Raw genomic sequence first — 26,451 nt, 5'->3', positions numbered from 1 at the left:
AAAAATACATCCCAACATATAATGTTATCTCTCTCAATGTCTTTTTGCAGACAGAAATCAGCGAGTCCTGAAGATCCATTACCATCCCACCATCAGCCAAGACCCACCCACCCAGGAAGGGGGACATCAACACGTCCCCCCCACCCCAGAGACCCAAGTACTAAAAGGCACTGGAAGCCTTGAAGGATTAAGGGGGGATAATCCAGGGTACGCCCCATCGCTCCCTGTTGGAGAGGTGGCCCCCTTATCTTTTCTCCATCTCACCAGGAGACCAGCAGACAGTCGGCGGGATTACAATAAATTCAATGTATTACCGTTTTAATGGTTTAAAGGAGGGCGTTTACAGCACCCGTCTCTATCTGATGCTGCCTGGGGTGCACGCTCTGTGGCTCTGATCACAGAGGACCTGCCTGGGGTGCACGCTCTGTGGCTCTGATCACAGAGGACCAGGTTGGGGAGAAGAGAAGAAGACGATAAAGAAGGGTCGGGTTAGGACATTATTGTGTGGATGAAGCAACGCTTCGGTTCAATGAGTCTGGAATAAAACTGGTTGCCCAGGAGCAACTGGCCACAAGACAGTCGAGGGGCGGACCCCACCCTCAACCCCTCCACCTCAGCCCTCCTTTGAGTTGTGGTCAAAGGTCTGCCAACTGCAACGGAATTAGAGACAGACAAATCACCACGACCTTCTGTTAGATCTTTGAGGTATGTAATTAATGGCTCCCACTGGTACTGTGTATGTTTAGCTTACGCTGCTGTTGCTTATCAATTAAATTGAGCCGTCTCTCGTCATGTCCAGTCACTCGATGTTGTCGGACAGACAGGCTTCCTTTCCCAACAATTACAGGACAAAATACTGTGTAATTGTGCATCGGTGTGATTCCAGCTGGTGGTGTGTTATATCTGGCGGAGATGAAGAGCCTTGTGATGTCTGGACATCACCATGCTTTTCATGTTCCCAGATTTCAATCCCTTTAAAAAGAACACAAAACGATGACATGCAGTCTGGTGCTTTCCCCCTTGTCTTTCTTTTTATTCCTTTCTATTGAGACTGTAATCTGTGCAGCTTTAAGAGAGAGCATGGCGGAGGTGAAGAAGAGAAGGGTCTTGATCTCAGGCCAGTGGAGGATACATGTGGGTCCAGAGATTGGGATCTTAAGCACTACACCATCACAGGAGACATTTCCTGTTTGTTCTCGTTACCGTCAGACAGACTATTGACATCGTGAACTTTATGGTGGTGTCTGAGACTTTAGGCAATAACTATACTGTGTGTTTTAAAGGTCATAGCACATGACTGGACTTTGCAACATTTGCAACATGCACATCCAAAACCCAAAGTTGGGAAGGCGCTGAGCGAAAAACACTACAAAGTAAAACAAAAGAAACGCTCTCACACGGAATTGGGGAAAAAAACACTTTTCATATTGCACCTCAGTGCTGCTGTGACGTTTCCATGTAAATGTACATTTACACATTAAGACATAACCGTACATTTTAAAGAACCCTCCACTATCTAGTAAAAGGAGGTTAGCGTTCAAGTATTGTTTTCTGAGACTGTTGTTTTTAGCTTGTGGGTTTTATGACAACTCGGGTTTGATCCCTTCGGGCCAAACACCATCTCAGCTTCAATATCACACCTCACTATACGAGACCCCAGTGTCCCTTTGAGAGCTGTCCGATATGGCTCTCCTCAGTGTATGAGGTGTGTTTCCTCCCAGACTCTACCTCCCAGCTGCTCGTGCTTAAAAATTCAGCCAGACATCCAGTGGAAGACAGGCAGAAAGAGAGCAGAGGTCTGGGACTGTGGTCAGCATTAAATTAGAAGGGGCTGCCTTAGTTCTGACGCAACCTCCGACTAACAGACCACATGTAGGTCTACTAGGTCATTAATGAAGCCGGATCAGGCTCTCTGTGCGTTGCGTGGGAGGCCTACCGACAGTTAGCCGCTAGTCACTGGAAATGTTTTAAAGAGAACAAGAGGTTCTCATCAGGGGTGCCATTATGCTATCAAAATATTTCAGAACCAGGATATCCATTACTCTCCTCCTGAAGAATAACAAAGGAGAAAGGGGCTCATTATTTGTCCTTTGTCGTCGACTCCCAGGGTAGTAGCAGATTGGTGGAAATAAAGACTGGCGAATGGACTTTTCTTATCATTACACTTAGTTTTGTGGCTAAAAATACACATGTACCTTTTGTTCTTTTTTTAATCTCACTAAGCATACTTTGTGTGTTTGTAAACACGGTCTGCGCTTGTTGAATGAATGTCTCCGGCCTGCTTTTAAACCCTGATAAAAACCTTTCCGCGAAATGGGAAACCAACTTTAAGCAGTCATATCATAGCCAGACGCTGGAAAAAGTAGTGGAGACAGAAAATACCCTGAGAATCCACCCTTATTTAATAAGACATGAAGCAGACATAAGTTTGTTGCTCCATAGTACAGTGACAGGGGAGCTAGTGTACTCTAAATTTAGATGGTTCCAGTCCAATGGACTTTGGTACGCAGAATTGTTTGAGAACCAGCAGACAGACAGACCTAACCTTTCTCCGAAAAAATACAAATAAGAAAAACAACAAAACATGGTTAGGTTACTTACTTTATAACTACAATTTTGAAAATAGAGTAATGTCACTTGTCAGGCTCTCTCACTGAGGCTAATCTTCCTCAGGCCTCAAGGACAAAGCCATGTCATAGAACAATCACAGCATACTTGACAAATTTGACTGAATATCCCTTAAAAGTAAATACCATCCCTGTCAACATTTTAAGATAAATAATATACATTTCCCCGTTTCAATAGATGGTTCCAGGGAGCGACCACAGAACTGTTTGCAGCTGGACTTGGACCTATTTCTGAGTTGATGTCGACAAAGCCAAAGCCCGAAACAACTGGGGCGAACCAGGCTCTCTGACCACATTTCAAACTACCCAGCGATCTTCCTGGAAAACTGAGCTGCATTGCCTTCTGTATTTTATCTTCGCTTAATTCAGCTGGCTATGAGTAATGGCAAACTACAAAAAGTGGGATTGAAATCAGCCTGCACATGATAGCAGTATAGTACTTCGAACTGAAGTAGTTGCTGGAGTGAACTACATGAACTTACAGACTCTTAAAATTGTGGTTTCGCGAACTTGGATCTTGGAAATTTTTTTATGTACTGTGGTACATGTTTTTAGGTCCATAATTTGGAGACAAAACCTCTGTGAGGCCATTGAAACGTCAAAGGACTTTGTCATGAACTGGGACTGAAAATAAAAAGCAAAAACAGACAAGCTTCATACAATGTATGTACCTCACAGGAGAGAGGCAGATTTTTAAGAGATATAGACACTTTCTCAGATCTTTCCACCCATCGTGACCATGCAGAACCTTCAGGGAAAGCTGTCAGGGCTGAAAGGCCTGGTCACCCACTCTCCCAGCAAGCGGCGCTTCAAAGCCGATCTCACAGTGGACATGATCAGCCCTCCTCTGGGCGACTTCCGACACACAATGCACGTAGGCCGCGGCGGAGACGTGTTCGGGGACACGTCCTTCCTCAGCAACCATGGGCCAACCACGGCCAATGGGAACGGAGACACGGATTCTAACACCGCGCCCGACAACAAGATCGGGGCGTTCTTCTCGCGGACGCTCCGCCACGTGAGGAAGACCTCGGACAACAGTCCAAGGGCGAGTCCAAGGACAACAGCGGCCAAGGATCTGGCCAAGGATCTGTCCCCGCCGCCCCCTCCAGTCTCCCCCATCATCAAGAATGCCATCTCCCTCCCCAGACTGGACGTGGACTTGCCTAATGGGAGTCCCACTGCCAAAGTGCTATTCCCCAACTCACCGAGCTCGTCAGTGGGGGAGAGCAGGTGCTCTTATGGTAGGTATAGGGCCACACACACACACACACACACACACACACACACACACACACACACACACACACACACACACACACACACACACACACACACACACACACACACACACACACACACACACTTTATATGGCTCAGTATATGTAATATAACACATCATTCCTCTTTATCTTGCGCCCTGTGAGAGCATCCTGACTCCTGAGATAGCCAGTTATTTAGGCAAATGACTAAGCAACCCACATGCTGCTGGCTGGCCTTCATCAGTGATTTAGACAGAGTTAACCTCAGCTGTCCTTATGAATCGCCTTGGCTCAGAATCAGCACAACTCACACTCTGTCAAACACCCCGTGATAACAGAGACACGTCCAGACAGACAGAACCACACTATGTGTGAGAGACTGACCGGCATGAATACCACATATGTGTGTGTGTGTGTGTGTGTGTGCGCACGCGCGCAAGTGTGTGTGTGTGCGAACGTGTTCATGGCTGATTTACATAGTTGTTAAATACATTTAAACGAAGAAACCATACATACCAAACCGTACAAATCAGACATTCGTTATGGCTGTGTCTGTCTGTACTGTCTGTTTATTGTTGTGTTGTTTAGTGTGTGTGTGTGTGTGTAATATTACGATTACTCTTGCAAACCTTTCACAGCTTACTTTTTTTTTAGATTTGTTTTTGGATTTTCTGCCTTTATTGATAGTATCAAGTGAACATGGACAGGAAAGAGGGAAGGGGATAGACACACAGCAAAGGTCGTCATGAACGGGACTCGAACACGCAACGCGCTGTCAGGCCAAAGCCTATATGTGGCATGCGCCTGGACCGCTTGGCCAGCGGGCGCCCCGACACAGCTTACTTTTACAGCGATAAAGTTAATTGACTCTCTGACCCACTGGCATAATACATGTCTTATCTATTGCCTTGACCCTCTAATGAGGCTAAACTAAATAAATAAGCTTTTTGGATAAATAACGATTAAGCTTGTCATAGAATGTTTGGAGAGTGGGTACCAGACATGAGGAGCAGGAATGGTTTGAAGTAACATTTCAGCATCTGTTTCTTCCTCAACAACAGTTAAATCTCTCTTTTAATCTTCACTTCTACATGGCGGCATGCTGCTTGAAACCATTGGTAACCACTTTACAAACATTCTGTGGCAGGCATCTGCAGGGTCATGAGGGCAGCAGTAAGTAAGAATGAATATACATGCCACAGATAGAATGAGAGGACTCAGGAGTTCACAACCTCACATCATGTCAAGGAATTGATATGTATTTATAGCCACGGACCCCCATCTGAAAAGATTTTGTGCCAGGGACCCCCATCAGAGAAGATTTGTCAACATTAAAAAAATAAATAGCAGATCTACAAGCTCACAACCGCAATAGTGTTTGGTAGGGACCCCACATTGAGAACCAGTGAAATTTATGCTCCATTGTACAAATCAGGCTAATTTCTCTCTCCTTCCTGAATCAGATCCCCACATCCATATTTTTCTCCTCGACTCACAGACATTTCCCCATTATGAGGTCTATATTGCTTTTTTTCTATTTGCGTTTTGTTACCATATCTAAATGGAATGGTTGTTCCAGAGCATAATAGCTTTATGCTGTCCTCTGCTGGAATGCCTTGGACAGTGCAAGGAATGCAATGCAATGATGCACTCTCTCTGTCTCAAGAATTACAAATAGGCCCTATAAAACTGTGAGTCTGAACTCTGAAATCATTAATTTTCTATTTTGACATCATGTTACATTTCTATCAATATCCTACTTTTAATATATTTTTATATGAAGATATTTTGGGGGTTTGTTTATGAGGGGCACTAGCCCCTTCTATGTCCAGCTTTGAGGGTCTGTGTAAACAAACATTGAAGACAAAAGTGTGTAAACACAAACATTGAAGACAAAAGCGAGGACGCAAACTGTGATTGGCCAGAATGAGATGATGTATGATAAGAGCGCCCCTCACTTCACATGGGTGTGATTTTTGCTTTATTGATAGTATACAGTAGATAGGCAGGACATGGGGAGAGAGAGAGAGAGAGAGAGAGAGAGAGAGAGAGAGAGAGAGAGACGGGGAGTGACACGCAGCAAAGGTCATTGGAATTCAAGCAAATCTATCTAATCTTACTATTAGGCTATATTATTTCATAATGTATACCAGTGGTTTTCAAAGTGGGGTCCGGCCCGTCCGGGGACCCAGGCAAATGACGAATAGATGTATTTATCTCTAATTCCACCACTATGAATCAATTTCTCATGTACAATTAGGTATGACAATTAAAAGTCAATTAGGTTACAACGTGACATGAAAAAGTGAAATTCAAACCGTATGCCGTATCGTATACTATGCTGCATATTTTACGTTGTATCCCTGCTCTCCTCAGGTCCGGAGTCTGGTTTTGTCACTCTGCCGCGTCTCTCCCGCTCGGAGCGCCAGCAGCCGTCCATCTCCGTCTCCACCTCCTGTTCTCCCGATGTCCACCGCGGGTCACTGACAGACGCCACCGACGCCATCTTGTCTACCTGCTCCACTCCGATGGTGACCTCTGAACACGTCACTGCCAGCATGACAGCACACTCCGACTCCCTGCCCTCGCTCACCTCCCTGGACACCTTTACCTTCACCTTCGACCTCGGACCCTCCCTCATGAGCGAGGTGTTCGGCCTGATTGACAGCACCGACGGCCAGTCGGACGGGGCCTGCCACGCCTGGGAAGTGGAGGAGGCGGGGTCGGCGTGTGGGCTTACCAATGAGGGTTCTGAGATGGACTCCGCCACCATCTCCTACGTGGACTCGCTGCTCAGGGAGGACTGCGGCAGCAGAAAGAGCCCATACGGGGCAGAGTGGGAGGAGGAGGAGGAGGTGGGGAAGATGGTGGACATTAACGGAGGGGGTCACCCTCTTCAAGGACCGGTCCCCGACATAGTCATGGGCTCCCCCGGTAGAGAGAGGATGGGGATGGGCAAGGCCATGGTGAGCGAGAGGTTTCACGGGGTCGGAGGACTCTCGAAGGGGCAGAACAGGATGGATTCAGAGGTGGTGATTATGAACGAGATGACAAAGAAGATGTCCTACAGTTACGTGGATGATGAAGAGGAAATCAAAGTCTGAACCGAGAGCTGAACCTGAGCTGTTTTACAGCCAAATTTGCTTAGGCCTATATGTTGTGTGAATTAATTCCACCCAAGTCAACTGTAATGCATTCTGCAGCAATTGAGGCTGGCTCCGTATAGGAAGCTTACCTTGAAAACCATCAGGTCCTGATGTCAATACTATTCCATGGAGGCACTCTGTTTTATATAATCCAGCTTCCAAAGACTTCTTTTTTTATTGTTGAATGTATGTAAATGAGTACATGGAATATACAATAGGCAGAGGATGTGGAGATTTATTTAAGTTTTCATGAAAACCGGACTGAAACAAAGAGCAGCAGAGGCACATGAAGTGACAGGATAGTGAAAGTGGTCAGACGCAGAGTCCCACGCAGGACACTAATAACATCACTCCACACAGAAGTTATGAAACCCATCACTCGCTATATAAGTTACACTCTGCATCGACTTCCTCTCCCAGGCAAGGCAAAAAGTCTCAGAAAAACACAACTTCCTGTGACTATTTGAAGCTCAGACAGGAAATCGGGGGCAAACGAAAGGGTCGCTCAAATTGTCTCAGCCTTTCAGTGTCACTTCAAAATCTCACCGCTTCTTATCACTCAGGAACACACTACAGACAAAGAAAATCAACACTTGTTACATGAGAGAGGTGTGGGAGTAAAGATTTTGAGTGGGCCTTTTAATACGATAAAGAGACTATCGTATTAAGCTCAAAAGCTGCTTTCGCAGAAACTATAATAAAGAAAAAGCAAAGATTAAGAATAATTGTGGGATCTGGAATCTCAGAATGCATTTTGTTGAAGTAAGACTGTAACTAACATCCACCATTGAAATATGTTTATATTAATATGAAATTGAAACAATACGAGTACAAATGTAAATTGCCGGCAAAGGAGACATGACAAGTAACAATTTGTATACCGGTAATTCAATCTCGGACCATATGACTGTCCATGTATTTTGGATGTATTTTTTATTATGCAAGTCCTTTTATATAGATAACCCATGGACACATGAAGTTTGAATGCCATGTTGCTTTTTTCATATATTTCCTTTGATACAACTATAAGTGAAGTGACTGACCTCCTTACGGGGGGCTACACTGGGGACGGAATGGAACCGTACGCAGCTAGGTGGCGGCATCGACAATTCGTCAATTGTCCTCTGAAGGCGAGGCGAAGGGCTGCATAACCGCCGAGGACAAGTGGAAAAATAGAGCACTTGCGTAAAAACATAGCTTCACGCGCGGAGCTTACACACAACCTGCGCACCGCACGTTGATAATAGTGGCAGCGTACCGCTGAGGCGCCCATTCCGTGCCCAGTGTAGCCCGGCCCTTAAAACAGTGTACTCAAGAGCACAAGCAGTACAAAATTACATACAATATGCTGCAGTCAATACCAATGATATTGTTGTATAATGATATGAATTTACAATAAAGACATTTTGAATTAGCAATAGTTTTTTGTTTTTTTACACCAATTTGCAATGTTCAATGTTTATGATTTTCAAACCTGAAACCAGCTTCAGGGCTTTTTAAGTTTCTTAAATAGCTTATAAACCAGATGGATTTCAGCCATCTGATACATTTCTAATTTAAACAAGGGACACCAAATGAACGCAATTACATTCTGGGTATAATAAAATAAAATGAACCCCAAAACCATATAAAGTTGAAAACAGTCCCCCTCAATACTTTTAGAGTCCAACAAGAATCAATAAATTACTGCCGGTGGTGAAAATGTCCGAGGCCATAATTGTACGTAAGTAGAGTTTATGTCTCTCACCTCACTGCACAACAGATGGTACCTGTTTGGGCACTGGAGGTGGAGGAAGCGGGGGCGGGGGGGCTGGAGGTCTGACGCCAGGCTTTCTGATGGTAGGATTCCTGCGGACTGGAGGTGGAGGCACTGGAGGCCCGACAGAGGCTTTGGTGTCTGCCTTCTGGGCTGCAGTGGTGTGAGGTGGAGGCACTGGAGGCCCGGAGGTGGTTTTGGTGTCTGCCTTCTGGGCTGCAGTGGTGTGAGGTGGAGGCACTGGAGGCCCGGAGGTGGTTTTGGTGTCTGCCTTCTGGGCTGCAGTGGTGTGAGGTGGAGGCACTGGAGGCCCGGAGGTGGTTTTGGTGTCTGCCTTCTGGGCTGCAGTGGTGTGAGGTGGAGGCACTGGAGGCCCGGAGGTGGTTTTGGTGTCTGCCTTCTGGGCTGCAGTGGTGTGAGGTGGAGGCACTGGAGGCCCGGGGGTGGTTTTGGTGTCTGCCTTCTGGGCTGCAGTGGTGTGAGGTGGAGGAGGGACCTGGGGCTTGCAGGGAGGTACAGGCGCTCTGGGTCTTTGCACCAGAACCTGCTCACCGGGCTGGACCGGACGTTTGGATTGGGAGAAGGATCTGCTCGCTGTGGAGGGCGAAGAAATCAATGTTTTGATTCAAAACAATTTAAAAGGGATTTTACACTACACTATGCTAAGATTGTTAAAGGACCACTTCACCACTTTTCAACCTATCCTCATATAATTTGTCCTCATCTATGTCTCAGAGGAGGGCTGTGGGCAGTTCAGAAACCCGTCTTCCAGTGACATCATCAATGGGGAATCCAAGCTAATAGAAACTGCAGGCTTTCTATTCCTGAAAAGTTGAAATGCGATAATGGATGCCAATGCCATCGTTAACTTCTCACAATGAAAAAAAGAAAAAAAAACGGCCTAACGATGATGTCACTGGAAGACCCACAGCCCTGAGACACAGACCGAGTAGGACATTTTATTTTATTTTATCATGAACATTAGTGAAGATCAATTATAAGAAAATAGGTTGAAACTTGAAAAGTGGTGATGTGGTCCAGTGTTGATTTCGTCGACTTGATTTAGTCTATGACAAAATGATGAATTTCGTCTATGACGAAAACATACACACACACAGAAAGCTCTGCGTTGGAGCAGCTGCACCGCTCAAAAAGAACCATTACTAAAATAATTTAGCAGTTAGGAAGTGACAACAGTTTGATTGATGACACTTGCGTCAGTAAAGGTCATATTGTGTCAGTGGTGTGGCACTTCCTGTTTCCTTTGCATTTCCTGGTTGTTTGAACACGGTAATGTTTTTTTTTTCTATTTTCCTCCATGTATGCATAGTCTGAGAAAGCAATACTTTATGATTGTGAGAGAATATAAGTGTTGAGTTTTAGTGTTGTAGAGAAATATGAACAAAGCCTGCTTCTCTAGCAAGTTGTAATGATACAAATTAAGATACAGATTAGAATGAATGAAGAATTATAATTATAGAATATGGCATTCAAACTATGTGCAGACTTGAGACTGCAACTGACACTACAGATCCCATCAGCCCAAATATGAATAAACAATTTCAATTTGGAACAAGTTAAAAAATCAGCTTCAAACCAAACCATTACAAGATATGTACCTACCCACTGAGGACAAAAAGCATGAGAATGGTCACATCTTTTCACACACATCTTTGCACCATTGAATGAGCTCTCTTTCTGAGTCAGAGCGTTCTACTATAAAGAGGAGAGCACATGTAATTAGACAATTTGAAACACCTGCCGATAAATTAACCCAGCACCCATAGGTCCTGCACATGTGCAAATAATGGGCTCTGTGCATAACTGTAGTCTGTAGTCATAGTTTCCAGAAGGTGGCATACTGTTCCCGTTTCTTGTTGACTGATAATCTTCACATAGCTTTGCTTGATTGGCTTAGCAGCAGGTTTGAACAGGGAACACATTACACCTTCAAATGTGTTTCCTGTTCAAATCTGCTAAATAAAAGTTATGCACAGAGGACAGGCAGAATGAACAAAGGGGCCACGGTTAGGATAAAAGAATAGGATAAAAGAACATAAAATGGTAATGATAGATGATCAGAACTCAATATCTATCAACCTACGTTTGAGGGGTGTACTGATGTTCACCGTGGCTTTAGGGGACTGTACTGGTGCCTCAGAAATGCGCCCCAGCTGACTCGGGTCCAAGCTCAACTTCCGGGAGTGTGCTAATGCTGCTCTGGGAGTTGGGGTCGGGGTTTGAGCCGCAGTGTTGCTGGCATTGGTAGAAGGGTTCGAAACCAGGGGGGCACTGGGGAGAGGCTGCAAGGATGGGTTGGTGGCTGTTTGGTTGGGATAGGTTGGTACAGCTGGGTCAGATGCTGGGTTGTCCCATGTGGTGACTGCACTACGACTCATAGAACCAGACGACTTCACAAGGAAGAATCCCATCCCACTGTCCAGAGAGGTGGTGCTGAGAGGAGAGACATTAGAAACACGAAATAGTTCAAATTAGATGTGTTAGCGGTGTTCATTTGTGTAAAGATTGACCTGTAAGGGTACATTTTTACATTCTCAGAGATCACAACAGCAATATATAACTATTCAGACAAATATCAATACACTACATAGCATCATGAGCTTGGTCCTCACTACTGCTCATTATAAGATGGCACTAGGCTAGCCCAAGATTTAGACTCTCGTAGAGTTTTTTCGATTCTGATGAATCTCTCTACGAGAGTCTAAGCGGATCACTGCCAAATGCTTGCCCCCAGGGCGAACGTTTGTGCCTCAAAATCACTCTTATTCCGAGCCAGAGTATGGATAGAGTGGATCAAAATACCTTTTTTATTGAAAACTACGGCTGTACGCTGTGTAATTGTTTGCCAAAGACCCACCGGACAAGTGGGGCAAAGGATACAGGAGTTTAGATTTTGCATTTGTACAAGGTAAGAGTGATTTTGAGGCACAAACGTTCGCCCTGGGCAAGCATTTGGCAGTGATCCGCTTAGACTCTCGTAGAGAGATTCGTCAGAATCGGAAAAAAACTCTACGAGAGTCTAAATCTTGGGCTAGCACTAGGCTATTTCTGTCTACTCGTGTTTCAAAGGCGAGATTTGGCCCCTTTGATTTGCATAATCTTTTTATTGATAATAGAATAATGGCTTCTCTTTAAGTATCCAGTACGAGAAAGACAATATTTTCTATTAGCTTGGAATCAACATTGATGATGGTTTCTGAACTGTCCATATCCCACCTTTGAGAAACAGAGTGAGTAGATGGAAATGGTGCTTCGAGCATTAGTGAGGACTAATTAGCCCTTCACTAAGTCCCTCCCCAACCCATCCTTGTCCAATAGGCACGTTAGCAGTGAAGAAAGCTTGACCTGCATAGCAACCGTTGCTAAACTATTTGGATTGGCATTGGACAATCGCTTTTTGGGGTGGGATTTAGTGAAGGGCTAATTATATGAAGATACGGTTGAAAATGGGTCAGTGTCAGTCACAACTTTGACTATTCAATAAATGTACAGTGAATTGTAGTTTTACTAATAATTACCATTGATCATCTCTATCGTTAGAGGTACAGTACTTAAAATAGTCTTCTTTTCACCATAATGGGTAAATACATTATGGAACATAAGAATAAACCTAGCCTTACAAGCTAGTTACCTGTTAGTCTTGGAGAGAGGAGGATGATGGGAGGAGCAAGAAGAAGTTGAGGAAGAAGAGGAGGTCCTCACTTTAGTATTCTCAGGGATTGGGGACTCGCTGTGAGTCACAGGCTGGAACAAGATCGGGCTCTCTGGAAGTTCTGGAATCTCAAAGGACACCTCTGAAAAGGATAAGATGAAACAAAAATTCACCCTCCCCCTTATCTGACACATTATGATCACAGGATCAGAGTGCTGAGGAAAGTAGACCTAATGGAGAGTGTGCTCCTGTCCTTCTACAGCTGTTCCATCGAGTCAGTGTTGACCTACGGCATCTCCCTGTGGTTTTCCTGCTGCACGGCGGCAGAAAGAAAATCACTTCAGGGGGTTATAAACACGGCCCAGAGGATCATGGCATGTCCTCTTCCATCTCTGGAGGACCTCTACAAGAGGCACTGTAGCAGAAGAGCCAACAGCATCCTCAAGGATTCATCACACCCAGGTCATGCTGCAACTTATGCCCTCAGGGAGGCGCTATAAGGTCATCAATGCAAGGATGAACAGACTGAAAAATAGTTGTTACCCCAGAGCAGGCATGGCTCTAAACACTGACACTTGAACTCTGACACTTGACACTTTATGGACTAAAGGGACTTACTGTGAAATATGTCTTAATGTATGTTTTTTATATAGAGTATTATGTCTTGTTTTAAATGCACTTGAGCTGGATTGCAAATCAATTTCGTTGTCTTGTACAATGACAATAAAGATATTCTGATATTCTGATCTGAGGAGAAAGTGAAGCATCTTCATATATCTAAAATGGGACCGATATTTTAGGCCTTACTGTTGGCTGCTTGTAATGTGGCTGAAACTGATATGGTTGTTTTTGTTGCAAGTCTCTTGAAGTAGTCGGGCCATGTTTACTCATCAACATGCCTTTGAGAACTTCATGGATCAACTTTCATGTTCACCCAAACACAAGAGAGCACATGTGCATACCTTATCAGAAAATAAATATTTTAATCTTAGGGATTGTTATGGATTGTTTACTGCTTAATTTGTCTTTAGATAGTAGAGTGCAGAGAGACGTCTGCTGTGGGAAGAGAGGAAAAAGACATGCCAGGTTTAATTCCAGTCAGAGCCATGTGTTGACATGGCTCTGACTGGAATTAAACCTGAGACATTGCAACTAGGTCAGCACTAACCAACTAATCTCCACCAGGAGGCACACTACTATAATAACATAGCTTTCCAGGTATGTCTCATTCTCTGGTGCACAAGAGCACAAAAAGTTATACAAAATAACTGCTAATCAAAACTTGTTAACGGTTATTAACCATTAACTGATAAGAGCAACATATATGTAAGGACCCAGTGTAAAATACAATCTTTGGTGAGTAAATATGGAGACCATCTGATACTTTTGCCGGTAAGAAAAGTTTATTTCCTAATCTAGTAAATCTATATATATATATGCTGTGCTGCTTGTTGCCGTGCGGTGCTCTTTTAAATGTCAAAGCTGATGTGTGTAGTACCTTCAGGGAACAGACTGCTACAGTGCTGAATGAGAGGTTCCATCACAGTAACCACCTGAACTGATGAGGCAGATGCCATGTCAGCCAACGATATCTCCCTGGGAGAGAGAATTGGAGTTGGTTAGTAGGTTAGTAGGTTAGTAGAGAGAGAGAGAGAGAGAGAGAGAGAGAGAGAGAGAGAGAGAGAGAGAGAGAGTGTGTGTGCAACAGGCAGCTGGTCAGATAGAGCCAGGAAAGAAAGACAATGGTTACTTATAAAGAATGTGCTGCTATGATGGAGTAACAACAGAAGGATGGAATTCCCTTGCAGTGAGACTGAGACCAGAGCCACACAGGCATGGAAAAACAACCACCATGAGTCCAGGACTGATTGACATATTGGCCTATGTACATGGAATGTGTGCCAAATGTTGACTGATCTGATGCTTGGAGTCAGAAATTATAGATTCTCCCAAGCTGATTGCAAATACATTTTCTTTGTTTGGTGGTATATACTACTGAACCATAACCATTTGTTACATTACATCAGGGATCCTGACAGTCCTCTTGACATGGAGAGACAAGAACAGTAAGTAGACAGTATCTACTCACTCTTCAGTGAGTGGCCAGAGCAGGTTGGGTCCCAGGACGATGGCAATGTTAGTCATACTCATCCTATTTACAGACTGCTGCTCCGACAGCAGAGACAGGAACTGGACCAGGTACCTGATGGGAGAGAGGGGTCAGGTTTCACTACTCAATTTGTCACAAACGGGACATTAAGAAGGGAAGTTTGCAGCAATTAAGGCATTAAACACAAAGTATAAGACATCAAATACAAATTAAATCAATAGGTTAAAATCAGTGGTGGTTCTCTACTCAGGACCCAGGTTTTGCACCTGCATGGTGTGAGAGTGCTAGACAAATGCAGATGAAATACCGTAGATTATTGTAGTTCTCAGGTGGCAGCTTCTTCAGCAGCACTCTGAATTGCTCCAACTTGTCTGTCAGCTCTTTTTCCCTGAAATGAAAACAAATAAATGCTCTGGTTAGACGCCAATACTTTAGGGGTCGGTAGCTCAAAAGTGCCAGACGTTTTTGAGCGAGCAGCGGAAAAAGCTAGCGGATGTTCAGTTTGAACCGGAACTGAAAGTCAGCCGTCTCAGAGCAGAGCAATGGAGGTGGATTGTCCGGGCGAATATATCTTTTGGCATATCTAAGTCAAATTAATCTCTAATCAAGCCCCGGATATCGTATTTTAAGCAAATTATGAGCCATAATGCAAATAAAAATGGCGTGCATGCATGCACGTGAGGATTTTGGCCGTTTTACGTGGACGCAATCTAAACATGCTAAACAATGCTAATTCTATTTTTTCCCCCCGGATTATTCCCAATAAAACAAATCTCGATTTCTCTTGGTGGCGCTTAATCTGTTAAACCTGTAAAAAAAATAAAAAAAACATACACAACATGTATACACATGGCTGAACGTTTACCAAACAAAGTTAGCAAAACTGAAGGCATTAATAATATTCACCCTGCGGCTTTGAGCCATTCTGTGTAAAGGTCAAAGGTCATCAGAGGTTCAGGAAGTTCTCTCAGGTAACACTTCAAAACTCCTGGAAACACATCATGTGAGAGAGGCATCAGTATGAATAGCTGGGTATTTCTATGTGTTTAAAATAATTCATTAATAATTAATTCTATCCAAAGGCTGGAATAGCATGAGAAAATATATGAAAACTGTGAGGATTTACCAAAATGCAAAAAACGATTAGTGAATGATAGTGATATAAGTACATGGCTTCAGCTATTTAGTATGAGCACCTAGCTTGAAACCTCGATGTTGTACGGCATGTAAATGATGTAAGTCTAAGCACAGTTGTAGCTAATGGGGCCCTGTTCATCAAAGACTGTTTATTAACCTCTTAAAGGAGTTTACTAGCTTAGTAGCAGAGAGTCGTAGAGAGGCCATTTTAGAGTGTCCCTGAGCAAAACACTTCTAACAGTTCCAACAAAGCTCTCATCTTGACCATCAGCTGAAACTGAATTTTCCACGCAGGATTAAATGAGCATCGCGCCTGGGTCGCCTCAGCATCACGTTCACATGATTCACTTCATCCAATCACACAGTCATCCCATTTTCATACCGGCTAATTATTTTTTTTGTCACAAGGCGTGGTCAAATATGGAGGCGTGATGTCACGAGGCGTGACCATATATGGAGGCGTGGGGTGACTAACTAAGACGGGAGATGCAGGTTTTCATAGTAAATGCAACCTACCGTCGCACTAAACGCTACAGGATTTACAAAGTGACATTAGCTAAACTTGAACCTTGAACCATTATTATTATTAGTATTGATGCATGTGTTCTACTCCTCTTTCCTACTACCTCCCTCTCTCTCACCTGCAACTGCATGAGGTTCCATGCAGAACTCACTGTGGTCAACCGTTCCTCCATTCAGACTGGCCTTCAGCCTCTTCACCACTGAGGCTCCTGCCGCCTGGCGGAATAGACCCTGAGATGGAAGAAGCAGGGTGGGAAACAAAGGATACTTGAGGATGAGGAAATTATGTGACATTGAGGAGATAAACGGCTAGTCTATTGAATGGTGAGATCATGAATGTGTCTCAAGTTCATGTTCAAGTAGGGCGGCGTTCGGGTGGCACAGTGGTAAAGTGCCTGTGGGCTCGAATCCACTGTGGTGGTTTGAATCTACAGGCTTTGTCAAACATCTACTGTGTACAATCACTGCATCTAGGCCTATTCCTACGGGCCGTGGCAGCACCTGTCAGCAGGGAGGAGTAGGAGGAGTAGGACGAAGCCTCTATATCCTCCCAGTGGGGGCTCCTCACTGGCAGGTGAGTCAGTAGGATACAACACACAAATGTGTGTGGGGAGGAATGAACTTACAAAAGACTGACTAATTCAAGAGATGGCTGTCCTCAAAAACTCTCCTCACAACGGGATTGCCCCCTTCTCCTCAGTGGCTGAGCAATTGATCTGTATTTGCACACGGGCATCGGCCATTACCATATGCACCAAATAACCAAGCCTGTTTTTCACTTTCCCAAAATGTACGTTGTTTATTAACGTTTTTATATCAAAGACGCGCCTCAGTACAGCTGCAGAGCTCATGTGTGATTGATTCCTCACTGCTGCAGGCATTCTATTAGCATATATATAGATATGTTCTAGTTACGTAGCTTACGCATGTTTCATGATAAATGCATTTTATATGTGATGTATTCCCATGCTTTTGTTCTTGCCTAATGTAAATCGCTCTGGATTAAGAGCGTCTGCTAAATGCCTAAATTGTAAATTGTATATACACCAAAGTTTGCAAACACTTTGACGGTGCAAATCTCTGAGGTATGAAACTAGTCCACACTTTGGACCTCTTCTTTTCCTTCATACTTTCACCTAGATTAGGAACCATAGGTAAATGCTAGAAACGGCCTGCGTTTCATGCTTCCTGTATCCGTCATTTCAAATTAAATGCTGTTTACAACACAAGTCATTATGATGTCACATTTAACAACTATAACATATGAGTGTATTTATGCAGAGAAACCTACATAATTGTTGCTAATGTATAACCAACCTCTTCCCTCATGCCTGTTTTCAGCAGCATTTGAACACACTCCTGGATGGGTACAGCGATCTCTGTGCCGTTTTGAGACAGATGAGACAGTAATGGTGCACCAAACACCTTTCTGTCAGACACGCAGCTCTGGGGATCTGTTAAAACATGCACATTCAGACACTATTATTATTATTATTATTATTATAATTCATATTCATTTATTTATTATTACTACTACTATGCATACATACATTACACTAGTAATTTGTAATGGTGGCCTTCCTCAAAATATAATATTTTAGTTCAGTTTATTAGTTATTTGTTTATTAAATTATTAAAACAGAAAAGGGTGAAACAAACCACCCTCATGTTGTCTTGAAACAAACAAAAGACAATAACAAAAAGTGACATTTTGAAGGACCTTTGTTGCTGCTGTTCTCTTTTATCTCTGAGATGCAGAGATGGAGGACATCATGGGAGTTCTTGTGATATTCGGCCTGCAGCTCCAAAAGCTACAATAGGGAATGATAAAAAAGTGTGAGATAAATTTGTTGTATGTATGACAACCAGAGCCAGAAACAGAAATGTAAGTTCAAAAAACAATTTACATACAGCAAGGAATAAACATAAGAATATTACAACATATAGAGAATATTTACAACTCACACGAATGAAGTAGTTAGCATAGTCATCTTCTTTCGAAGCAAAGAGATATAGATCAGCAGAGTACTGGTCCTAAAGACACATGGTTCAGAGTGTTAATTTACAGTGTAGTTTATCTATCAAAACACCAGCAGAGTACTTGTTGGATTCAAATGCTGTAGTGTATGTACTGAAGAGAAGGCAGTCCATAAGTGTACTATGAACCTTGATGTTGTCAAACTTCCTGCGGGCCTCTTCTGCATCCTCTCTCAGTCCATGTTGCTTTTCAGTGCTTCCCTGACACCTACCCTGACACCTAGCCGCACGCACGCGCACGCGCACGCACGCACGCACGCACGCACGCACGCACGCACGCACGCACGCACGCACGCACGCACGCACGCACGCACGCACGCACGCACGCACGCACGCACGCACGCACGCACGCACACACACACACACACACACACACACACACACACACACACACAGAGGTGTACAAGAGTAGGTGAAATTATTTTTGGGGCAAGTTCTCAACGTGGGAAGTACATGAAGAGTTCGAATAGTGAAAGAGCTCATAACTAGAAAAAGTGCCCTTCCGGGCACAGGTCTCCACCAGGAGGATAGGAGTGTGTGTGATGTTTGGCAAAATGTTTAGGAGAATTTTTTTTCCTTCATTTTGTTGAGGAAATGCAGAGCCAGATCACTCATAGCATCTCTGAGGATAGAATTCTGGATGAGCAGGACATGTGCAGCATTTTGTACAAAACGGGCCACTCCTGAAAACTTTGGAAGGCAATCTTAGCCAATCAGTGTACAATCTGAGAAATCCAACAGACTCGTCTTGATCACATGACTACAGAGATCATGTGTACCGATTTGAGGCATTTTGTTCCAAAAATGTGTTTTGCAAAAATCAACCTGTTGGTGGCGCTATAACAGGCCAATGTGAAAAGGGTGGGATATATTCCTCAGCCTAGTAAGAAAATGTGTGAAAGATTTCACGTAAATTGCATGCTGCGTTCATGATTTGAGGCTATTGTTCAAAACGGGGCAATCTTGCAAACTGTGAAAGCCAATTATAGGCAATTAGGATGGAATATGAAATATCAGACAGATCCGACTTGAGCACATGACCATAGAGATACTGTGTAACGATTTGTGAGATTTTTGGACAGAATCTGGAGGAGTAATATCAAAAAATGTGTTTTACAAAAGTCGGCCTCCTGGTGGCGCTATAAAAGGCAGATGCGGAAAAGGCAGGTAAAAGGTTTGTCCTTGGCCTCTAGGGAGTGTGCATGCAACGTTTCACGCAGATCGGTGTAGTTTTAGGTAGAAAATGTGAAAAGCTGCCTCATGGTGGCGCTATAACAGGCCGTTCTGGAAAATGTGGGGCAGAGGTTCATCGTTGGCATCCAGGGAGTGTGTGTGCAAAGTTTGGCATCGACCGGGTTAACGGTGCCGGAGATTAGCTGTTCACAGACGGACGGAAGGACGGAAGGAAGGACGGACGGAAGGACGGACACACGGACGGAGTGCAAAACATACTCTCTCCCCATGCCTTCGGCCTGGTGGAGACAATTAGCTTAATTAGTCCATGTAAAAAGCATTACCCACCTGTTAGATGCATTTTGCCAGTCTGTAGTCAGTTTGGCAAACTGTTTCCTATTCCTGATTATTTCAGGTAAATCTTCCTAGAATGGAAAAAAGTAAATGAATAAAAGGACAGTAATTACAATCTGTATACAGCCTTGTCACAGTGTTTGTCATCCAGCCACCATGTTGGAGGAGCAACAAAACAAGACCAGGTACCAGGTGGAAATGGTAGAAAACTAAATTAAATTACTTTTAAAACTATAGCAGACATGGGTCCCCAGAGAACCACCATCCATTTTGGACCGAATGGGATTTACATGCAGTTTTCATTAGTTACCTCACAGAGTTTGTTGAGGGGCTCTAAAACGTCCTTCTCCACTTTCAACTCAAAGTCTCCCTGATGGGTCGCCAGTTTCTGCTCTGTGACACAACACACCTCCAACACATTTCTGTCACACACACACACACACACACACACACACACACACACACACACACACATACACAATGGTAAATGGTAAATGGTGCATTTATATAGCGCCTTTATCCAAGGCGCTTTACATAGATTGTGCATTACATTCACCCACACATTCATACACCGATGGCAGCGGAAACCATGCAAGGCACCAACTAGCACTTCGACAGTAACTCTGGGGGAGCCCGGGTTCGAACTGGCAACCTTGCGGTTCCCATCCAGGCACTTTACCACCACCGCCCCTAGTGCGCCCACCCACCCACCCACCCACCCACCCACCCACACACACACACACACACACACACACACACACACACACACACACACACACACACACACACACACACACACACACACACACACACACACACACACACACACACACACACACACACACTCTGTCGGGATGGCTGGATGGATGTTTATCTATCAAACATGGATGGATGGAAAATAGAACAAAACTGTCACCTGATAGGACAGTCCTGAGAGGACAGTTCATCAAAGTAATTGAGGCTTTCTGCCATGCTGGTAGACAGCATCATGAGGGGGAGCCTTTTCTGTGAACAGAGAGAAAGAGAGAGGGACAGACACAGAGAGAGGGACAGACACAGAGAGAGGGACAGACACAGAGAGAAAGAGAGAGGGACAGACACAGAGAGAGAGAGGGACAGACACAGAGAGAAAGAGAGAGGGACAGACACAGAGAGAAAGAGAGAGGGACAGACACAGAGAGAGAGGGACAGACACAGAGAGAAAGAGAGAGGGACAGACACAGAGTGAAAGAGAGAGGGACAGACACAGAGAGAAAGAGAGAGGGACAGACACAGAGAGAAAGAGAGAGGGACAGACACAGAGTGAAAGAGAGAGGGACAGACACAGAGAGAGAGGGACAGACACAGAGAGAAAGAGAGAGGGACAGACACAGAGAGAGAGGGACAGACACAGAGAGAGAGGGACAGACACAGAGAGAAAGAGAGAGGGACAGACACAGAGTGAAAGAGAGAGGGACAGACACAGAGAGAAAGAGAGAGGGACAGACACAGAGAGAAAGAGAGAGGGACAGACACAGAGTGAAAGAGAGAGGGACAGACACAGAGTGAAAGAGAGAGGGACAGACACAGAGAGAAAGAGAGAGGGACAGACACAGAGAGAGAGGGACAGACACAGAGTGAAAGAGAGAGGGACAGACACAGAGTGAAAGAGAGAGGGACAGACACAGAGTGAAAGAGAGAGGGACAGACACAGAGTGAAAGAGAGAGGGACAGACACAGAGAGAAAGAGAGAGGGACAGACACAGAGAGACAGACGTTAGAGAGAGAGAGAGGGACAGACACAGAGAGAAAGACGTTAGAGTTGGTTTCATTACTTTTAAGAAACCAACTAATTGCTCATGTCTGCTCTCACTCTCAGGGTTACAAACATGTGATTGTCTGAATCGACAGCTACTCTGAAATGACTGTTCATCTACAAGTTATACATATTTTTTCACCCATGCTCCTGGAGGTGTGTAGGCTGGCCAAAATGGTCCAGAATGCCAAGAAATCCAAGGTGACATGTTTGACTGACTGGAGTCCTGTTGCTCCCACCCCAATAGAGGGTATGCGCATGCTTAAAGTGAATGGCACATCGAGTGGCAAATCGAGTGGCAAAGCAACAGGCAAAGTGAGTTAATTATTATTTAATGTTGTTTAATGCAATCAAATAGGACTTTTCTGTTTGGATGTATGGGCTGTCAAGGCCAGAAAGTAGTTCTTTGCCACTCAGTAGGCATTCCTGCATAACTTCCGGGTTTGATGATGATGTCACGCGCATACCCTCTACTATAGTCAGCAAATGCTGTGAGAAGCTGATGAGAAACTACATCTGCTCCGTCCACACTACCTGCCTCACCGGACCATCAAAAAAGATCCTGTTGGCACTACCTAAAGACAATCACAGTCAGACCCTATGCTGGCAAAAAGAAAGAGAGAAGTATGGCTAATTTACAGAAGCTGTCAATCTTATCAACTTCATGTTGAAATTTGTTGTCCAGCAGATCATAAAAAATGTAATAAAAAATAAACAGAAAACGTAATTAGCTGTTGAATCTCACCATGCGTTTGTCAGTGTCTAGCCCCTGGTGACCGTGCAGGCAGGCTTGCAGCTTCTTGTGAATGATCTGAGCTGCTTTCTTGGCTGGCTCCACCCGCTGCTCCACCTGGAATCCATGGAAGACAAGTGTGTGTGTGTGTGTGTGTGTGTGTGTGCGTGTGTGAATGAATGCATGGCTTGATAATGGAGTACTGACAGAAAGATGCTGTACTGTATATTTTAGCTAACAGTATAGGAACACAATAGAAACATACAGTAAAACCACATTTATTACACAAACTATGCTATGCCATTTTGCGCATTCTTGCATCCAAACATCTTACAATGCCATGAGGGCAGGATTGGGCCCCATGAACCCTTAACCATATCAGTAATAATTTAACTGCAAGAGCGTAAAGAGTAAAGACAATTAATGATCGTGTCCATTTGTCCACATTCAATTAAATTCATACTGGATCTTAGCACTATGGCTTAGGGCCATTTAACTGTCATGAATGCAAAACTATCTGACATAAAGATCTCTCTCACCATGACCAGATCATCAGGAAGAAGGTCAGTGGCATCTTGTGACCTACAGGAGATCAAGTCACGTTATTTCATGTTAGTGATATTGTGATCATGTTATGTTAAATATTGTTGCTGGATCTGTCAGGGAAAAATGTTCCACGAGGAAAAGCTGAACTAAAAATATGAAAACTTCCTTTGGGAACAGTCGATGTTTGGGAAGCACAAATGTATGGGGCACACAATTGACAAGTGTGTTGCGATTGGTGTGGGGTAATTGATCACACCACCTATTTTGTGTGCCTCATACATTTGTGCTAACTAAAGGAAGTTTTGATGTTCGTTCCTGCACTTATTCCGGGCCCCTCGCCAGAGAAAATGTACGTTGTTCGTGTTCAGCTCGTGGAAAAGTGGAGATATTTTTCTAAATAACGGTACATGTTTTCTGCCAGGACTTTTAAATGAATATGAAACTAGTCCCCAAAACGACTCCAAGTCTTAGGAATGAATTTATAGCCCTGCAAGCCATCTGGGCGACTGTGGCTCAGGAGCAGGTCGTCCAATGATCCATGGGTCGGCGGTTCGAATCCCGGCTCCTCCTGTCTACATGTCCTTGGGCAAGACACTGAACCCCAAATTGCTCCCGATGTGCTGGTTGGTACCTTGCATGGCTTCCGCCGCAATCGGTGTATGAATGTGTGTGTGAATGGGTGAATGTAATGCACCATCTATGTAAAGCGCCTTGGATAAAGGCGCTATATAAATGCACCGTTTACCATTTACCATCTGTTATTATGAAGGTGACATTTTTAGTTTTTATATTTTAATTACAATTTGTTTTCTATTTTATGTAATTTTGTTATTTAGTGTCTCTTTTTTCCTTTTTGCAGCTTGTACTTTCTTTGTAGTACAATATTCAAAACAGAGAGAAGCAGAAATGTGAAATGCCAAAGATGGCACAAGCTGTAACGGAAACCCAGCCCAGTTGACTGGCAGGTCATATGATCTGATCTGCAGCACATCCAAAGGTGCTGTTGATTTTTCTAATGAAGCTGACATCTGACATTTTGAAAACCCCCTGGGGGAGAAATACACCCCCAGCATCTTTGAACAAGAAGCTATAGTTCCCTTATTTATGCCCTTCTATCACTTTCAACTTCTCCTGTACCGGCGACAAAGGAGCATTTCTCTATTTCTCAAAGAGCACATTGCCATCCTGAACACGGGAGGTATTGCATGCTTATGTCAACTAAAACAGAGGTTACCGTGTGTGTGTGTGTGTGTGTGACACACTACAATAGAATTGGACTACTATTGTATTATATACTATATACTGTACTATAGTCCAAACTTTTCAATATACCAGTTACGTCCACCTCCAGGTACCAGGAATTCCATTAAGAGTAAATTGTAATTGGTATGCTTCTTTACACAATGCCCATGACACTACTATAAAGAAATGTTTGTACTTAGTTGCATGAGTTCTTCCCATATCAGAGGGACAAACTAGTGCAACTCATGTATTATCTAGAATTGCGCAGATGTATTGCCACTGCTCTTTGGTTGAGCATGCGATGTTTCTGCTGCAGATGGACACAGTATACCTTTATTTTTAGACTATACCATGATGAGTCCAGAATGATAGTCACACAAATACAGCAATAAGAAATAAGAACACTAGATATTGATATTAGCAAGAAGTACATTTCACTATGTCTACCTAGAGTAGGCTACACCTGACCTAAATGCTATCTTTATCTGTTGGTGGTGAGGGGCCATGAGTCTGTGACAACTGCTGAGATATTATCTTATCTTCACAGCTCAACAGTCATAACCGAAACTGTCAGATGCCATTTCAACAGTTCCTTATACAGTTCCTTCCTATACAGTTCATACTTCACACTACTCTGCTGCTAATAAAATAAAATAAGATAAAAGTTGATTATTAATTTAATGCATACAGTATTGTGTATTTACTCATGTACATTATAGGCTATATCGATACTGTATAAAAAGTGAGGTGCGCTCTTATCATCTTACAACATCGAGGAGGGAATTCGTTATAGCTATGATTAGGTGACGTAATGATGTAAAACAAACGGTGTCAAAACAAACATTAAATTCTCTTTATTGTTAATAGCATTTAATGTTTGTGTTAGGGACAAGATGACATACATTTTCCCTTCATTGTCAATGGTGTTTTTAAAACAAACATTGAAACAAACATTAATTTCTCTTCATTGTCAATGGCGTTTTTAAAACAAACATTGAAAACAAACCCCTCAAAAATATAAACTGAAAACCTTTATCCTTACAGAGTAAAAACTCATACAATTCCCACAGCAGTACAAAGGTTTTTTCATATAAATGCAAAAATACACATTTGCCATCCAACCGAATGATTACATGAACTTTGACATGATACTCACTTTCCAGTAGAGGCTTTGGCTCTCAGGATGCTCAGTGACAGTTTCTGCATGCTAGCAGTGGCTTCAAATCCCCTTCGCAGTCCAAAGTGGGTAACCTATTCCCCCAAATCCTCCTCAGTCACAAGGTTCTTCTTACAACTTCATTGGGGGGGTGAAACCCAGGAATCGATCTCCCCGTTTGGTGCGTGAGTACCGAATGGTGTAAGGTCCAGTGCAGTGAGATACAAACAGAATAGTTTCCCTTCTTGTTTCAGAAGTATGCTTTGCAACCCCAATGAGTCTCTCACACAAACCAGTGAATGAGGAAGTAGATGCAGTGTGAGCTATAAGGGAAGAGAGGTACTTTGGTAGTCGCAATGAATGTAAACCAACACCACAGTATCGATTCACTTCAGTTTGTGGTGCCATTTCTCCTTCACTACTCTCAACTTTGTTGTGAATGGACTAGGACAGGCTAATTATTTTAATGAAATTGTCTTTCCTCGTCTTTCTCACCTGGAAATATGAATTATTTTTTTCTGGTTTACCTCTGTGTAAACTATTTTATAATTTCCTTCTCATGTAGTGTCGCTTGACTCAAAAAACATTAAAATACTAAAAGCAAAAGAACAAGGATGTGAAAAGAGGAAACTATTGAAAGTTAAATTGCATTAGCTAGGCTACGGGCAAATGGGCTTTAGTGTGAGAAGCCTTCTCTTTAGAACTTCAGCTCAAACTGTCCAGTTAGTTCTTGGAACAAATTTCAAAGACAGGCTTTTGTGTTGCATCTCCCCGCTTTAATTCACATTCCATTTTTTCATCATTTATTTAATCAACTTAATATTTAGATTAGATTGTAAATAATGCAACTTAATGTAACAACTACAGGACAAAAAGTGATATAGTGACACCAAGTTGAAAGTTATATTTTAGGTTATTATCAATACCCCCCCCCCCCCCCCCCCTGCCGTTTGTTTCTTCTATTGTTGAGAGATTAGGTCTGGTGCAACACAGGTCCTGGCTGCACCTGGTGAGGGCAGGAGTGGACCTGGTGAGACGTAGGAGGGGCCTGGACAGGAGTCAACGCACAGAGCCTAGTCCCTCCACATGCCAGAATTATGCCTCCCAGTCCCGGCAGAGTAGTTCCCAACGGATTGTGTGGCCCTGGTCTTTCCCTAGTGGGTCTGATCGAGGGTAGCTACT

At 43.6% G+C, this 26,451-nt stretch overlaps 2 protein-coding genes across 2 annotated transcripts in view; one reads left to right on the top strand and one right to left on the bottom strand.

Moving 5' to 3' along the window:
• Positions 1-6,993, top strand: part of cdc42ep1a (CDC42 effector protein (Rho GTPase binding) 1a) — a gene marked incomplete at its 3' end in the record, with an annotated part of 11,220 nt that extends 4,227 nt beyond the window's left edge. The window contains exons 2-4 of the mRNA XM_079492731.1: positions 51-705; positions 2,806-3,871; positions 6,266-6,993. Coding sequence (XP_079348857.1) covers positions 3,367-3,871; positions 6,266-6,993 — 1,233 coding nt within the window. The 5' untranslated portion in view covers positions 51-705; positions 2,806-3,366. The remainder of the gene's footprint in view (positions 1-50; positions 706-2,805; positions 3,872-6,265) is intronic.
• A 1,781-nt stretch (positions 6,994-8,774) lies between these two features.
• sh3bp1 (SH3-domain binding protein 1) lies at positions 8,775-25,490 on the bottom strand. The gene is made up of 18 exons (XM_079492730.1): positions 25,270-25,490; positions 22,865-22,907; positions 22,338-22,442; positions 20,714-20,802; positions 20,108-20,219; positions 19,792-19,868; positions 18,400-18,490; positions 18,199-18,267; positions 17,954-18,044; positions 17,551-17,687; positions 16,353-16,464; positions 15,481-15,562; positions 14,882-14,962; positions 14,554-14,667; positions 13,963-14,060; positions 12,444-12,606; positions 10,896-11,245; positions 8,775-9,385 (listed from the first exon to the last, which is right to left on the bottom strand). Exons 1-18 carry the CDS (start codon positions 25,317-25,319, stop codon positions 8,784-8,786), a joined length of 2,466 nt encoding a protein of 821 aa, XP_079348856.1. The 5' UTR covers positions 25,320-25,490; the 3' UTR covers positions 8,775-8,783.
• Positions 25,491-26,451: the final 961 nt, after the last annotated feature.

Source organism: Electrona antarctica (assembly GCF_951216825.1).
Source record: "Electrona antarctica genome assembly, chromosome: 22".
In the NCBI taxonomy this organism is placed as follows: domain Eukaryota; kingdom Metazoa; phylum Chordata; class Actinopteri; order Myctophiformes; family Myctophidae; genus Electrona; species Electrona antarctica.
This window is presented reverse-complemented; position numbering and strand designations above follow the sequence as displayed.